General features: G+C 37.5%; 1 protein-coding gene across 1 annotated transcript in view; it reads right to left on the bottom strand.

Annotated features, from left to right (window-relative positions):
• Positions 1-793: 793 nt before the first annotated feature.
• LOC149166781 (uncharacterized) overlaps positions 794-16,812 on the bottom strand; it is a 31,196-nt gene continuing 15,177 nt past the window's right edge. Inside the window, exon 3 of the mRNA XM_089430256.1 lies at positions 794-1,191. Coding sequence (XP_089286382.1) covers positions 794-1,191 — 398 coding nt within the window. The remainder of the gene's footprint in view (positions 1,192-16,812) is intronic.

Below are 16,812 nucleotides of genomic sequence, written 5' to 3'. Positions count from 1 at the left end.
ACTAAATTTACTAAGTGAAAAAAATAAATCATAAACCTCAATCTAAATGCTACCTCTTCAAACATATTTAATGAAAATTCCTATGCAGAATAATAGTTCTGCAGATAATGTACGCTATATAACTCCATTCTGCGTATAAGTAACGAAGTAACAGTACGTAGTAATTCCGTGAAAATAACCTCAAAGTCTTCGTTATGGAAGTTTATATGAAATCAAAAAGCTTGCAAAATGTCAGCCAATAATAACCATGCCGAAACAATACATAGTAGTGCCCAGAGAAATTGTAAAAGAAGCTATGCAATTTTGAGTCTGGATTAACTTGCTAACAATACCAGGGTCTGAGTTTGGATTTCAAGCTATCCTTGCCCAGTTTTTCAGAGCTATTTTGAACATAGCAATCAGAACGACAGCATCAACAGCTGCGTACTGCATCTGACCGCGGCTCAAGGGACGTTGCCCCCAGTCACTCATTTGATATGATTTGTCTAAACGCCTATTCAGAAGCTCTTCCGCTACGCCAGAAAGGCCCCCTCGAAGGTGTGCGTAAATCCTTTGAAAGTCTAAAGTGGGTTTACACAAGCTAAAACACTCCAGATATTCATAGGAACCGTAAAGTTGATTCATATCGTTGTTGAGAGCATAAACCCACCTTCCAAACCCTAGGAGAATGGAACATTGGCTTGAGGCAGTCACTCAAGGCATCAGGTTCTGTCCGTGATAGCCTTAACATGTCAAATATGAACACCTTTTCCTCCGTGGCAATCTGCAAAATTGAAACCTTATATTGCCGTCGCTACTCAGAAGTTTCTATCCACTCGCTATCTATTCCAACTACCTCAACCTCACCAAAATGCATTTTAGCGTCTGTGAATACATCTTTTGTGTCAACCCATATAACGTTTTCTTCTGAAACAAATTCTTCCAATTCTAAATTTCGACTCTCAGGAACACGGGCAGGCATTTTTGGGACTGTAACATGACAAAAGTTTCTTGTTGAACGGGTAGGCATTTTAGGGCCTGTAAAAGTACAAAAGGTTGTTGAACCGGCAGGCACTTCCTGGACTGTAGCGGAAGAAAAAGTAGTTTTGCAACAACATGTGCATATCTCCGCTGCCTTTTCTGCATTGCCCATTTCAAGTGCCAGATTAACCAGGAAATCAACAAGCTCATGAATATTTTGAGCTATATTCACTACAATATTCCAACATCCTTTCCTTGCATTTATGTAAGATTTTTGAGATACACAGATCTAGATCTGCAAAACAATAAACAAGCTTGCAAGAGAAGGAAGGAAGCGAGCAAGAATTGAGAAAAGAATAAAAAAAAATTGATTCCACAATATTAGTTTTAGAATAAATACATAAAAGCAACTAAGTTAAGCTTAGTTGTACATGCAATAACTAAAGCTAACTAAAGCTAAGTGTGTTTTATCTTATGTTAATGTGTACATGTGCCACATGCAAGCAATAAGTTAACTGGAGCTAATCTAGGTGCATGTACACCAACACAGCTAGTCTAAGTGCATGTACACCAACACAGCTAGTCTAAGTGCATGTACACCAACACCCCCCCTTAAGCATAACTTAGGTGAGTGTGATGCAAAATGAATGAGTCCCGGCAACACGGCCATTTTAGGTACCCATATACAATGCATAAAAAGGAGGAAAGAGGGAAAACCCACTGGGAAGAAAACCCCCCCAAAATATAATGCAAAAGTAGAGAAAAGACAACTGCTAGGCAGTCGTGTCCTTCACCCCGAGACGATCTCGCAGGAATCGAAACTTCTGCTCAGTGAAAGTCTTGGTGAAGATGTCAGCAATCTGCTCGGAACTAGGACAGTACTGAAGATCGATGATCCCATCATGAATGAGTTCTCTAATGAAGTGCATGTGGATCTCGATGTGTTTGGTACGCTGCCGCTGCACTGGATCTCTGCAAAACTTTAGCGTACTTTGATTATCGCACCAGATGACAGTTGGATGATGGACACTAATCCCAAGCTCAGATAGGAAATGTTGTAGCCAAATTGCCTGAATAGTGGCATTGACTGCTCCTCTATACTCGTCCTCTGCGGATGATAAAGCAATGGCAGCCTGCTTCTTACTTGACCAACAAATTGGGCCGGATCCCAAACTAAGTACATAACCGGAAGTAGACTTGCGATCAATGGTGTCGCCAGCCCAGTCTGAATCTGTGAACCCAATGAGATTCAAAGAACAATTGGCTGCATAATGAATCCCTTAGGTGATTTTCCCTTGGACATATCGAAGGATGCGCTTTGCAGCATTCCAGTGTAACTCATGTGGCTCCTGCATGTATCTGGAAACTGCTCCGACAGCATAGGAGAGATCAGGACGGGAGTGAGTGAGATAAAGAAGACTTCCCACAAGCTGGCGATACAATGTGCAATCAACCAATGGTGTGTCTTTGCCATTCTCAAGCTTTATCCCCGATAAGAAAGGTGTGGCTGCTGGCTTGCAGTCACTCATGTGAAATCATGCCAAAAGATCTCTGGCATATTTTGGTTGAGAAATGGTAATGCCAGAATCACGGTGATGGATCTCTAGTCCAAGGAAGAAATGTAGCAAGCCCATGTCTGTCATAGAAAACCGCTTATGCAATGCAGTTTTGATGTTAGTAATGACAGAAGATGAACTAGCCGTTATCAAAAGATCATCTACGTAGAGTACTATGATCAACAAGGAGTCAATTTTCTTTAGAAAATAAACATTGGAATCAAATTTGCAGCGTACAAAATTTTGAGATAACAAATAAGAATCCATCTTTGCATACCATGCTCTAGGTGCCTGCTTGAGGCCATAGAGAGACTTCTTTAGTTTGCATACCAGAGATGAATTCTGCATGTATCCCGGTGGCTGCTCCATGTAGATTTCCTCCTCGAGATCACCATGAAGAAAGGCATTCTTCACATCCATATGATGCACCTCCCATCCTCTTGCTGCTGCAATGGAGAGAGCTAGCCAAATGGAATCCATTTTTGCCACTGTATCAAAAGTCTCATCATAGTCAACACCATGTACTTGCTGAAAACCTTTTGCTACCAATCGTGCCTTATATCAACTAACTTGGCCATTTGATGCTTTCTTGGTCCGGTAAACCCACTTGCATCTCACAAGTTTGCGATTTGAAGGTAGCGGAACCAAATCCCAAGTCTGGTTCTCAATGAGAGAGTTATATTCCTCATCCATGGCGGCTTCCCATTCAGGATGCCCATTTGCTTCTGAATAAGTTTGTGGATCAAATCCATGCATCATATAAGCATACATGGGCATGGATGGCTCCATAGCTAAGAGTGCTTGTGGATCTTCCTCAAACAGAGGGATAGAGGCAGGATCATCAAGGATATCACTCATGCTGTGCCATTTTTGTGTTGAAGGTGGTCGAGAATCTTCCGAACTACATGCAGAAGTATGATCTCGATGTTCAACAACTGGTGGTCTAACAGGGGTCACAGGAAAAGACTCATCTTCATCAGAATGTTGGTCTGAAGTTTCATCTGCATACTCATCAATGAGTGGTGATGAAAATTTGGTAACAAGTTCATCTACTGGTGCATGCGAAATATCTTCGTCAAACTTTACACTCCTTTCAATAAAGAGCTCTTCAGTGTGGATATCAAGCAATCTGTACCCTTTGATTTCATCAGAATATCCAACAAACATGCATGCTTTGCTTTGAGGCTCCAAAGCCTTTCTCTTCTCTGGAGGAATGCAGGCCCATGCTCGAGATCCAAAAATGCCCATGCTCGAGATCCAAAAATGCGAAAATGACTAACTTCAGGTTGCATGCTAGTCCAAGCCTCAAAAGGTGTTTTTCCAGTAACAGATTTATGAGGAGATCTGTTCTGGATGTATGAGGCACAATTAATAGCTTCGGCCCACAATTTCGACGAAAGAGATCTTGCATGCAACATGCAATTAGCAATCTCTTTCAAAGATCGATTTTTCCTTTCAGCCACGCCATTTTGCTGTGGAGTGTAAGGAACTGTATGCTGCAATTGTATCCCTGCTTCATCACAAAGATTCTTGATATCTTTGTTGACATATTCCGTCCCATTATCTGTGCGGAGTATTTTGATGCGTTTTCCAGACTGATTTTCCGCATGCGCTTTGAAAATCTTTAGATGTTGAAAAACTTCAGACTTGAGTTTCAAGAAGTAAACCCAAGTGAATCTCGTGTAATCATCTATAAATGACAACACATATCTTGCTTTGCTCTTTGAAAGCACCGAAAATGGACCCATGAGATCACTGTGTACAAGTTCCAAAGGTGAAGAGGCTCTCCATGCATGCCCCTTCTCGAATTTTTCTTGTGGATGCTTTCCAAGAGCACATCCATTACAAACACCATCTGAAAATTCAATGGTTGGCAATCCTTTGACCATCCCTTGCTTACTAAGCTGTTGCATATATCTGAAATTCAAGTGCCCAAATCTCTCGTGCCAAATCCTACTTTCTTCATTTGCATGCGTAAGTAGCAAAATAGAATCTGATTGAGGAACAAAATCAGAAAATGTATACAGACGAGATTGATCATTTACCTTGCCAGATGCAATCTTCAAATTGGTTTGCATGTCATAAATGCTCACAGAATCTGGGGTAAATTCCACTTTCATTCCGCTGCCTGTGTGTGTCATCTGATACACTGAGAGAAGATTCACAGAAAGCCTTGGAATATGCAAGAAATTTTCAAAACTTCCATCTTTGAATTGCACTCTTCCTTGTCCAGTTGCTGCAACTGCAGAATTATCCCCCATGAGAATGGGAGGACCTGAGTATGCATGTAGAGAAGAAAAGGATTCCTTTGAAGAAGCCATATGATGTGAAGCTCCTGAATCGATGATCCATTCTTGTGGTGCAGAATGAAGAGCAATCAAAGCATGCCCGTTACCTCTTGGATCTGGTGCTTTTTCTCCAGACTTCTTCTTAGCATTCTCAGGAATGTGGTCTCCAAGATTGTGTTGCTGGAGTGTCTGCGCCATAAGATCTATAGTCTTCTTCATGCATGCAGATTCAGGATGAAAACCACGGTGGCAATAATTGCACATTGATTGCCCTTTCGTTCCTTTCCTTTCCTTTGAGCCAGATGATCCATCAGGGGGTTTGGATGTCCTCCCTTTCTTGGATCAGGATCCTTCTTCCCTTTTCCTTTCTGATGGTCTTTGGAATTTGCCTTTCCTTTTGCATGCACAGTAAGTGCATGCGCTTTGGAATTTTTAAGTGTGCCCATTTTGATGAGCTTATCTTGCTCATGCATCAAAGACTGAATAAAAGAATCCAATGAGGGCATCTTCCAAGCTGCACCAGTTGCAGATCTGACTGTGTGGAATGTAGAGACGAATACTGCATACTCTGGACCAAGTTTTGATAAAATGGAAAGAATCAACTGATTTTCTTGCTTGGATTTGTCGATCCCGCATCCTTTCAGCTGAACCAACAAGGCTTTATACCTTGTGAAAAAATCTTGAATGTTCTCAAAGTTTCTCGGATCTAATGAGTTTAACTCATTTTCGAGAATGTGACCTTGCATTTCATCATGTTTTCCAAACAATCCTTCCAAAATTTTCCATACTTCATTTGGAGTTGAACATGATTCAACATGAAATAGCAGTTCCGGAGAAATAGATAAACATAGGATGCCGAAGGCCTCGTCCATGCGATTGAAATATCTTGTTTTCTCCATTGCCGATGTTGGTTCAACTTTCGTTTCCATGGTTATTCGAAATAAGCCTCTACTTCTGAGATGAAGTTGAATCTTTGGCTTCCATTCTAAATAATTATATGGAGTGAGAATTGCCGGTTGTGGAAACTCCAATTTAGACTCCATTCTTTGTTGTTTCTTCAATCTTCTGAATCTGCAAATAAAATTGCTTGTGCACTGATTACAAATCCCTGTGCTCTGATACCATGTAAGATTTTTGAGATACACAGATCTAGATCTGCAAAATAATAAACAAGCTTGCAAGAGAAGGAAGGAAGCGAGCAAGAATTGAGAAAAGAATAAAAAAAAATTGATTCCACAATATTAGTTTTAGAATAAATACATAAAAGCAACTAAGTTAAGCTTAGTTGTACATGCAATAACTAAAGCTAACTAAAGCTAAGTGTGCTTTATCTTATGTTAATGTGTACATGTGCCACATGCAAGCAATAAGTTAACTGGAGCTAATCTAGGTGCATGTACACCAACACAGCTAGTCTAAGTGCATGTACACCAACATTGCTATATTCACTACAATATTCCAACATCCTTTCCCTGCATTTATCCTCAGTTTGTTTTCCATATCACCATCTCGAGGTTGCGACCATGACAGAGATCATGAAACTTTTTCATGAATTGCCTCAGAGATCTTAGGATGCAATCTCAAAAAACGTGTCACTTCCTCTATCTCGTTGTCTTCAATTTTGAAAAAGGTGGCCAGTTTGACAAAGATGCGTTCAATGATACAAAGGACTCGAGTGGTACAGACAGAGACTGATCCTAGTGCGCCGCTGTTCAATTTAGCTACTAATTTCCTTGATTCTGAGCGATCAACCAACGTCCTGCTTAACTCATCCAAAGACCATAGAACTGATGCCAAGGAGTGCCATAGGATTCCACAAGAACGTTCTCATATAAAAAATACAAGACATTAAGGCAGTGCAGAAGAAAAGTAAATGGGCCAGGTGGTGGAAGACCTAGTAGAGCTTCTATTATTAGCTGACGAAGTGCCCCAACGTTCCTGAATTCGTTGTTTGTTAAATAGTTCTTCAGAGTATAGACGAAATATAGAGGCCTTGCCTGCGACAGATCAGAGAAAGGATGCAACACCATGGATTTCTCGGTCACCACGTGTTTTTAATTCACGTGAAAACTTTTCTATCACTGCTCCCACTTATGGCGTCCTTTAGCTCCCAACTTAATCTTGGTATAAGTATCGTCAGATGCCCCTCTTATGGTCTCTGCCCAGGAGGAGAGGAGAGACACAAGTCACAAACCAACACAGAAAAGATGTATCGCGATTACTGTCGAACAGAAAGACACGGCCACAATGGAAAGAAACAGCTGGTTCCTTTTTCAATAAATGTATTATTTAAATATTATTAATTATATGGTTAAGTCAAGAGGAGTTTTCTAGGGTAGAAATGTTGTAGGGTAACTTTTAATATTTCGTCCAAAAATAAAAAATTATGTAATGTAAAAGTAAAAATAAATAAAATATTAATAAAAAATAACAATAATTTACGGTATTAAAAATTCATAGTATCGAACCCATGGTATTGGTTATAACTAACGTACTTACTAAGAATATCAATATCATCTTTAAAATAAGAAAAAATACTAGAATGAATTTGTTTATTATAAGTATGATTTACTATTAAATATTAAAATATTAATATTATTAATATTAAATATAATAATCATATTAATATATTATAATATTTATATTATTAAATTTAATAACTTTGGATTAATACAATATTAAATTTGTTATATCATAATATATATTAATATATCATGATATATATGAACTCTAGATATATATGGGAGGGAAGAATAAAGACATAGAGTGATACAGGTGGAGAGATAAGGGTAGTCACAAGGGAGAGATGGAGATAAACTGAAGGATAGGGGAGAGGAGGAATGAAGAGGGAGAGAGGGAGATGAGTGAGAGATGTAGAGAAGGGTAAGAGAGGGAGAGGAAGACAAAGAGATGGAGGGAGAGGGAGACACAGAGATGGAGGGGGAGAGAGAGAAGGAGAGAGGAAGGGGGATAGTGAGAAGATTGGAGAGAGAGAGAGAGAGAGAGAGAGAGAGAGAGAGATGGGGAAGAGAGAGGAAAGTAGGAGACAAAGAGAGAGAGAGGAATTGCAAGAGAAGAGGAGAGAGGGAGGGAAGAAGAAAGACATAGAGATTGAGAAGTGGAGAGAGAGGGAGTGACAAGGGAGAGATGGAGAGATAGAGAGTATGTTTAGGGGTGAGATAAAGAGACAAAGAAATATGAATAGAGAGAAGGGGAGCAGAGAATGAGAGAGGGAGGGATGTAGTAACATAGTTAGAGAGATAGAGAGAGAGAGAGGATTGGAGAGAGAGAGAGAGAGAGAGAGAGAGAGAGAGAGGAGGAAAGTGATGGGGAAGAGAGAGGACTATAGGGAAAAGAGAGAGAGTGATGAGGAAGAGAGAGGGAGGTAGGAGAGAAAGGGAGAGAGAGTAAGTATGAGAGAGTGGACTTGAGAGAGAGGAGGAGAGAGGGAGGGAAGAAGAAATACATAGAGAGTGAGAAGTGGAGAGAAAGGGAGTGACAAGGTAGAGATGGAGAGAGAGTGTGTATGTTTGGGTTGAGATAAAGAGACAAAGAAGGAGAGATGGAGAGAATGGGGGAGAGAAGGAGAGATGAGAGAGGGAAGGATATAGTAATAGAGTTGGAGGGTGAAGAGAGAGGGAGAGAGAGAGGTTATGAGAGAGTGGAGAGAGGGAGGGAAAGAGAGATGGAGTTGGAGGGGGGGGGGAGGGAGGTAAGAATAAAGAAATAGAGAGAAAGGTGGCGAGAGAGAGGGAGTGATAAGAAATATGGAGAGAGAGGGAGAGAGGAAAACAAGAGGGTAGAGAGATAAGAGTGGGGGAGAGGGAGAGAAGGGGAATAGAGAGAGAGGGAGGGAGAGGAGGAGGGAGAGATAGATAGATAGATTGAAGAAAGAAAGTGTATGTTTTGGGGGTGATATATCGAGACAAAGGGAGATAGAGATATAGATGGAAAGTGAAAAGAGGGAAGAAGAGAGAGATGCAGAGGGAGGGGGAGAGATAGAGAGATTGATAGATATGGAGTGAGAGAGCGTGTGTGTTTGGGGGGTTGAGATAGAGAGACAAAGAAGGAGAGATTTCTAATTCTAATTCATTGCTTGCACTAGATGCATTGATTTTAGTGTCGATGTTGATTTCTAATGATATTTGATTGCTTGCACTAGATGCATTCATTTCAATGTAGATGATTTCTAATCCTATTTGATTGCTTTCACTAAATGCATTGATTTCAATGTAGATGGCGATTTCTAATCATATTTGATTGCTTGCACTAGATGCATTGATTTCAATGTAGATGTTGATTTTTAATAATATTTGATTGCTTGCACTAGATCCATTGATTTCAATGTAAATGATTTATAATCCTATTTTATTGCTCGACTGTTAAGGACCTTTAGGTACTCGACCATAAGGGAGAGGATGCGTAAGCAGACTCGACCAAAAGGGAGAGGACCCTCACCATATGAATAGTGAGTGACTCCCTAAATGCATTGATTTCAGTGTAGATGGTGATTTCTAATCCTATTTGATTACTTGCACTAGATGCATTGATTTCGATGTAGATGTTGGTTTATAATCCTATTTTCTTACTTGCACTAGATGCATTGATTTCAATGTAGATGTTGGTTTATAATCCTATTTTCTTACTTGCACTAGATGCATTGATTTTAGTGTAGATGTTGGTTTATAAACCTATTTTCTTACTTGAACTAGATGCATTGATTTGAGTGTAAATGTTGATTTCTAATTGTATTTGATTGCTTGCATTAGATGCATTGATTTTAGTGTAAATGTTGTTTTCTAATCTTATTTGATTTCTTGCATTAGATGCATTAATTTCAGTGTATATGTTGATTTCTAATTTGATGTAATTGGATATATGATGGTACATTAATTTTAAGGTGATTGGATTAATATCACGCATTGATTTTAGTGTAGACATAAAAAATGATTGACAATGTATATTGAATTTTGTGTTATAGTAATTCAACCTATTAATATTGGAGAGAAAGAGAGACAAGGTATGAAGTGTACTACAATAAATTGAGCTAAATATTTAAATGGTTTATGATTTAACCCGTCCTTTTCATGTAATCGATATGAAAATATGACAAAAGTAACAAAGGGTGACATTAAGAATAGTAGAAGAAAATAGATTGAGATTAATCACAATGAGAGACTATTTGTAATTTACTATATTCTTATTATTCACATTTTCTATCCTTATACACTATTACATTGTCACTTTACATTCAAAATTTTTGTTTCATCATTTTTCGTCATTAAAGTTATTCACAATATTTATCATCTCAACAAATTGAGGTAACTAAGCAAATTTAAAATTAAAATGATCAGATTAATCTGAGACATATTTATATTTAAAATGATTATATTGATATTAGATGATTTTACATATTATTGATAAAATCAATCATCTGTTCGTTAGATTTTCTTTGGCCACACACGACTGAAACCAACCTAGATCCATCTTAACTCTAGATCTATCAAGTGCCGAGAGGGATCAAATCTCTTGAGGTGAAAACCTTTCCTCAAGTTTTGCACTCACAAAAGAGGTTTTCACCTCAAGAGATTTGATCCGTCTCCGTGCTTGATATATCCAGAGTTAAGATTGATCTAGGCTGGTTATGAAGTAATAAAATGAAGATTTCCAGTTATGCACATTTGAAGAAATTTTCAAGAATGTATAGGATTAATATATCGTCCAACATTTTCTAGTCCCTAATGATGGGTGAAGCATCCACTCGAAATGTTGGTTAATCCTATATACAATTCCATCCTGAAAATTTCTTCAATTATTATAAAGTGTTTTGTTTGGTTAATATAAATAAAAATCAAATCTAACATCATCCTCGATCCATCTTAACACTGGATCTATCAAGCGCAAGAGGGATCAAATATATCGATGTGAAAATCTATTTTCTGAGTGAAAAACATGAGGAAATGTTTGCACCTCAAGAGATTTGATCCCTCTCGGTGCTTGATAGATCTAGCGTTAAGATGGATCTAGGCTGGTTTCAGTCATGTGCATGCATATAAAATTTGTTGAACATCTAATTATTTTGATCATTTTAAATATTCTAAATATGTCTAAGATTAATTTGGTCAATTAATTTAAAATTTTCTTAGTTACCTTAGTTTTTTGAAATGAGAGAGACTGTTAGTAACTTGAATGATGAAATAAAAATTTTGAGTGAAAAGTGTGAATGTAACAATTTTGATCGATAGAAAATGTGAATAATAAGAATATAGTCAATTACAAACAATCTTCATTGCGATCAATATGAAACTATTTTCTTCTACTATTCCTATTGTCACACCTATTACTTTTTCCATTTTCTCATATCAATCATATAAAAAGAGTAGTTGGAATCATAGACCATTCAAATATCTAACTCGAGCTACTGTAGTAAACAACATGCTTTGTTTCTATTTCTCTCCAATATTATAGTAGTTTTCTCTAAAGTCAGTAATTGTGAGTTATGGAGTGTTAAACCCTAAATAATTTTCAATGGTAGTTATTTTATATTACCTTTGAATGCAAAGTAATTAACAATGTTGAATGATGGAAAATGGGAATAATAAGAATTAAGCCAATTATAAATAGTTTATAGTTTCAATAAGAAAAGAATTCGGGTAAGCAGACATTTTATTCAGGATGAAAATTCAAGTATTGTATTTATGGTTGAATTATTGTAACACATAAGCCAATGCATGTCATGAATAATTTTTATGTTCTTACATTGAGGGAGAGAGTGTATGTTTTGAGGGTGAGAAGGAAAGACAAGGGGAGATAGATATATAGATGTGGGGGGGAGAGATGGAAGAAGAGAGAGGCAAAGATAGGGAGGGAGGAAGAGATATAGAAATAGAGAGAGAAATGTTAGAGAAAGAGAGAAGGGGAAGAGAGAGAGAAGGAGGGGAAAGCGGGGGAGGGAGAGAGAGAGGGAGGGGAAAGGAGAGAGAGTGTGCATGTTTAGGGGGTGAGATAGAGAAGGAGAGACAATGGGAGATAGAGATATAGATGGAGGAGGGAGAGATGTGCTTACACTGAAATCAATGCACACTATTAATCTAATTACTTTGAAATTAATGTACATCATACATCTAGTTTCATCAAATGAGAAACCAACATCTACACTAAAATCAATACACATATTGCAAACAATCAAATAGGATTAGAAATCAACATCTATACTAAAATCAATGCATATAGTGCAAACAATCAAATAGGATTAGAAATCAATATCTACACTGAAACAAATGCATCTAATGCAAACATTCAAATATGAGTAGAAATCAACATCTACGACGAAATCAATTTATCTAGTGTAAGGTATTAAATAGGATTATAAATTACATCTACACTGAAATCAATGCATCTAGTGTAAGCAATCAAATAGGATTATAAATCAATATCTACACTGAAACCAATACATCATGTGGAAGCAATCAAATAGGATTATAAATCAACATCAACATGGAAATGAATGCATCTAGTGTAAGGTATTAAATAGGATTATAAATCGACATCTACACTGCAATCAATGCATATAGGGCATGTGATCAAATAGGATTATAAATAAACAACTACATTGAAATCAATACATCTATTTTAGTGGAAATCCAAAATATTCATGACTTTCTAGATCTAACTTCTATGTCTATATTTGTCTCTGTGTATTTCTTTCTTCTTCCCTCTTTCTCCACCTTCCACTCTTTGTCTATCTCCCTCCCCCTCTCCTTCTATCTTTCCCCTCCCTCTCTCCCCTGTCTCTCTCTATCTACCTCTTGCTCCCTTTCTCTATCTTTCTCTTATTCCCTTTCTCCCATTTCCATCTATATCTATACCTCCCTCCATCTCTCTTTATTTGTCTCTCTATCTTAGCCCCCTAAACACATGTCACACTCTCTCGCTCTCCCCCCATATCTATCTCTCCCTCTTCCTTCCCCTCTCTATCTCTTCCCCTTCTCTCTCTCTCTCTCTCCATCTATATATCTATCTCACATCTATCTCTCTATCTCCCTCCCTCTCTCTTGCTCTCTCTTCTACCATCTCCCCTACCCCATCTATATCTCTATATCCCCTTGTCTCTCCTTCTCACCCCCAAAACATACACACTCTCTCTCCATATTTATCTATCTCTCTCCCTCCCTCCCTCTTCCTCTCCCTCTCTCTCTTCACCTTCTCTCTCTCTCTCTCTCTCACTGACTCTACATCTTAGACATATTTATAATATTTAAAATGATCAAAATAATTAGATGTTCAACAAATTTTGTATGCCTCCACACGACTGAAACCTACCTAGATCCATCTTAACTCTATATCTATCAAGCACCGAGAGGGATCAAATCCCTTGAGGTGAAAACCTTTCCTCAAGTTTTTCACTCACAAAAGAGGTTTGCACCTTAAGAGATTTGATCCAACTCGGTGCTTGATAGATCTGGAGTTAGGATTGATTCTAGGCTAGTTATAAAGTAATAGAATGAATATTTCCAGTGATTCACATTTCAAGAAATTTTAAAGAACGTATAGGATTAATATATCACCCAACATTTTCTAGTCCCTAATGATGGGTGAAGCATCCACTCAAAATGTTGGTTAATCCTATATACAATTCCATCCTGAAAATTTATTCAATTATTATAAAGTGTTTCGTTTGGTTAATATAAATAAAAATTAAATCTAACACCATCGTAGATCCATCTTAACACCGGATCTATCAAGTGCGAGAGGGATCAAATATATCGAGGTGAAAATCTATTTATTGCGTGCAAAACACGAGGAAATGTTTGCACCTCAAGAGATTTGATCCCTCTCGGTGCTTGATAGATCTAGTGTTAAGATGGATCTAGGTTGGTTTCAGTCGTGTGCAGGCATACAAAATTTGTTGAACATCTAATTATTTTGATCATTTTAAATATTCTAAATATATCTAAGATTAATTTGGTGAATTAATTTAAAAATTTCTTAGTTACCTTATTTTATTGAGATGAGAGAGATTGTTAGTAACTTGAATGTTGAAATAAAAAATTTGAGTGAAAAGTGTGAATGTAACAATTTTGATTGATAGAAAATGTGAATAATAAGAATATAGTCAATTACAAACAATCTTCATTGTGATCAATATGAAACTATTTTCTTCTATTGTTCCTATTGTCAGACCTATTACTTTTTCCATTTTATCATATCAATCGTATGAAAAGAGTAGTTGGAATCATGGACCATTCAAATATATAACTCGAGCTACTGTAGTAAAGAGCATGCTTTGTCTCCATTTCTCTCCAATATTAATAGTAGTTTTCTCCAAAGTCAATAATTGTGAGTTATGGAGTGTTAAGCCCCAATTAATTTTCAATGGTATTTATTTTCTATTACCTTTGAATGAAAAGTAATTAACAATGTTGAATGATGGAAAATGGGAATAATAAGAATTAAGCCAATTATAAATAGTTTATAGTTTCAATAAGAAAAAATTTCGGGTAAGCAAACATTTTATTTAGGATGAAAATTCAAGTATTGTATTTATGGCTGAATTATTGTAACACATAAGCTAATGCATGTCGTGAATGATTTTTATGTGCTTACATTGAGGGAGAGAGTGTATGTTTTGATGGTGAGAAGTAGAGACAAGGGGACATAGATATATAGATGTGGGGGGGAGAGAGGGAAGAAGAGAGAGGCAAAGATAGGGAGGGAGGAAGAGATATAGATATGGAGAGAGAAATGTTAGAGAAAGAGAGAAGGGGAAGAGAGAGAGAGGGAGGGGAAAGGGAGGGACAGAGAGAGAGCTAGATAGATATGGAGAATGAGTGTGCATGTTTAGTGGGTGAGATAGAGAAGGAGAGACAATGGGAGATAGAGATATAGATGGAGGAGGGAGAGATGTGCTTACACTGAAATCAATGCACACTATTAATCTAATTACTTTGAAATTAATGTACATCAACATAAATCAACATCGACACAAAAATCAATGCATCTGGTGTAAGGTATTAATTAGGATTATAAATTGACATCTACACTGAAATCAATGCATATAGGGCATGTGATAAAATGGGATTATAAATAAACAACTACATTGTAATCAATACATCTATTTTAGTGGAAATCCAAAATATTCATGACTTTCTAGATCTAACTTCTATGTTTGTATTTGTCTCTATGTATTTCTTTCTTCTTCCCCCTTTCTCCACCTTCTACTCTGTGTCTATCTCCCTCCCCCTCTCCTTCTATCTCTTCCCCTCCCTCTCTCCCCTGTCTCTCTCTATCTGCCTCTCGCTCCCTTTCTCTATCTTTCTCTTCTTCCCTTTCTCCCATTTCCATCTATATCTATACCTCCCTCCATCTCTCTTTATTTGTCTCTTTATCTTAGCCCCCTAAACACATGTCACACTCTCTCGCTCTCCCCCCATATCTATCTATCTATATATCTATCTCTCCCTCTTCCTTTCCCTCTCTATCTCTTGCCCTTCTCTTTCTCTCTCCCTCTCTCTCTCTCCATCTATATATCTATCTCATATCTAACTCTCTATCTCCCTCCGTCTCTTTGCTTCTCTCTTCTACCATCTCCCCTACCCCATCTATATCTCTATATCCCCTTGTCTCTCCTTTTCATCCCCAAAACATACACACTCTCTCTCCATATATATCTATCTCTCTCTCTCTGTCCCTCTTCCTCTCCCTCTCTCTCTTTGCCTTCTCTCTCTCTCTCTCTCTCCCCCCCCCCCACTGACTCTACATCTCTCCCTTGCTACTCCCTCTTTGCCTTTCTCTCTCTATGTCTTTCTTTCCCTTCCAACTCCATCTCTCTACCCCACTCCTCCTCTCTCACCCCTTATCTCCCACCTCCCTCCGTCTCACTCCCCATAATAAACTCTCTTTCTCCACCCTCCAAATCTGTCACTATCTCCCTCCCTCTCTCATTCTATCTCTCACCCTCCCCCCCCCCTCAATGTCTATGTCTCCCTGTCTCTCTCTTCCGCTTATTTCCATATCTTTATCGTCTCATTTTCTCTCTCTTCCCTCGTCTCCTCTCTCCCTCATTCCATCTTCATCTCTCCCTTGTCACTCCCTCTCTCTCTCCACCTCTATCTCTGAATGTCTTTATTTTCCACTCCCTCTCTTTCCCCATCAAAATCCATCTCTCTCCCTCCCTCTCTCCCCCTCCTCTCTCTCTTCCTTTCTCTCTCTCACTGTCTCTCCCACCTCTATGTCTCTCCCCCCCACTCTATTCCCCCTTCCATGTCACTCTCTTTCTTAAATATGATCCCATTGTATTGTATTTAATAAAGTATCTAAATAAAATAAAAAACATAATTGTTTGTAAAAATATCAAACCTATATTTTGGATCATAAAGAATTAAAAGAATCATGCACTATCTTCCCTCTATCATTGTTAATCACTTTTCTTTCTCACTTGGCTTGGATCCTTGGTTAAGATGCATCTATCATGGTTAATTATAATATTATTTATATTATATAAATTTCACATATGTATATATAAAAGTATACCCATTTTTTAATCTATTAAAACCTTCATTTAATCTCTATGGGAATATTGTTAGTGGTCTTGATGATGGAGTGTTTAGATATACCTCAAAAGTAATTATAACCTTTTTTCTCTCACATTTAGTTAAAAAATGTTATAAAATTAAATTAAAATAAACTATTTGTAAAATATTTTGATATTGAAATAAGTTATGGTTTTTGGTCATGAGGTATTGATAAGCCATGGTATTGTAAGAGATTTATTAAAATCTTAGATCCATAACATAGTAATCAAAAGTCTAGATGGCCTATGGTATTGATAAACCATGGTAGTATCCCATGGTATTATAATTATCTTCCTTCCTCTCCCTCTCTATCTTTCTCTTGTTGGTATTGGCTCATGGTATTGTAAAAAAACCTACTTAGAAGTTATTAATATCAATGGTAAATATTCATGATTAAAAATCTTGTCATATTGTAAATATTAAGTTTTTATCTCC

This window comes from Pinus tabuliformis, chromosome 5_1 (assembly GCF_031772625.1).
Source record: "Pinus tabuliformis cultivar Carrire ecotype Pingquan chromosome 5_1, CPIR1, whole genome shotgun sequence".
In the NCBI taxonomy this organism is placed as follows: domain Eukaryota; kingdom Viridiplantae; phylum Streptophyta; class Pinopsida; order Pinales; family Pinaceae; genus Pinus; species Pinus tabuliformis.
This window is presented reverse-complemented; position numbering and strand designations above follow the sequence as displayed.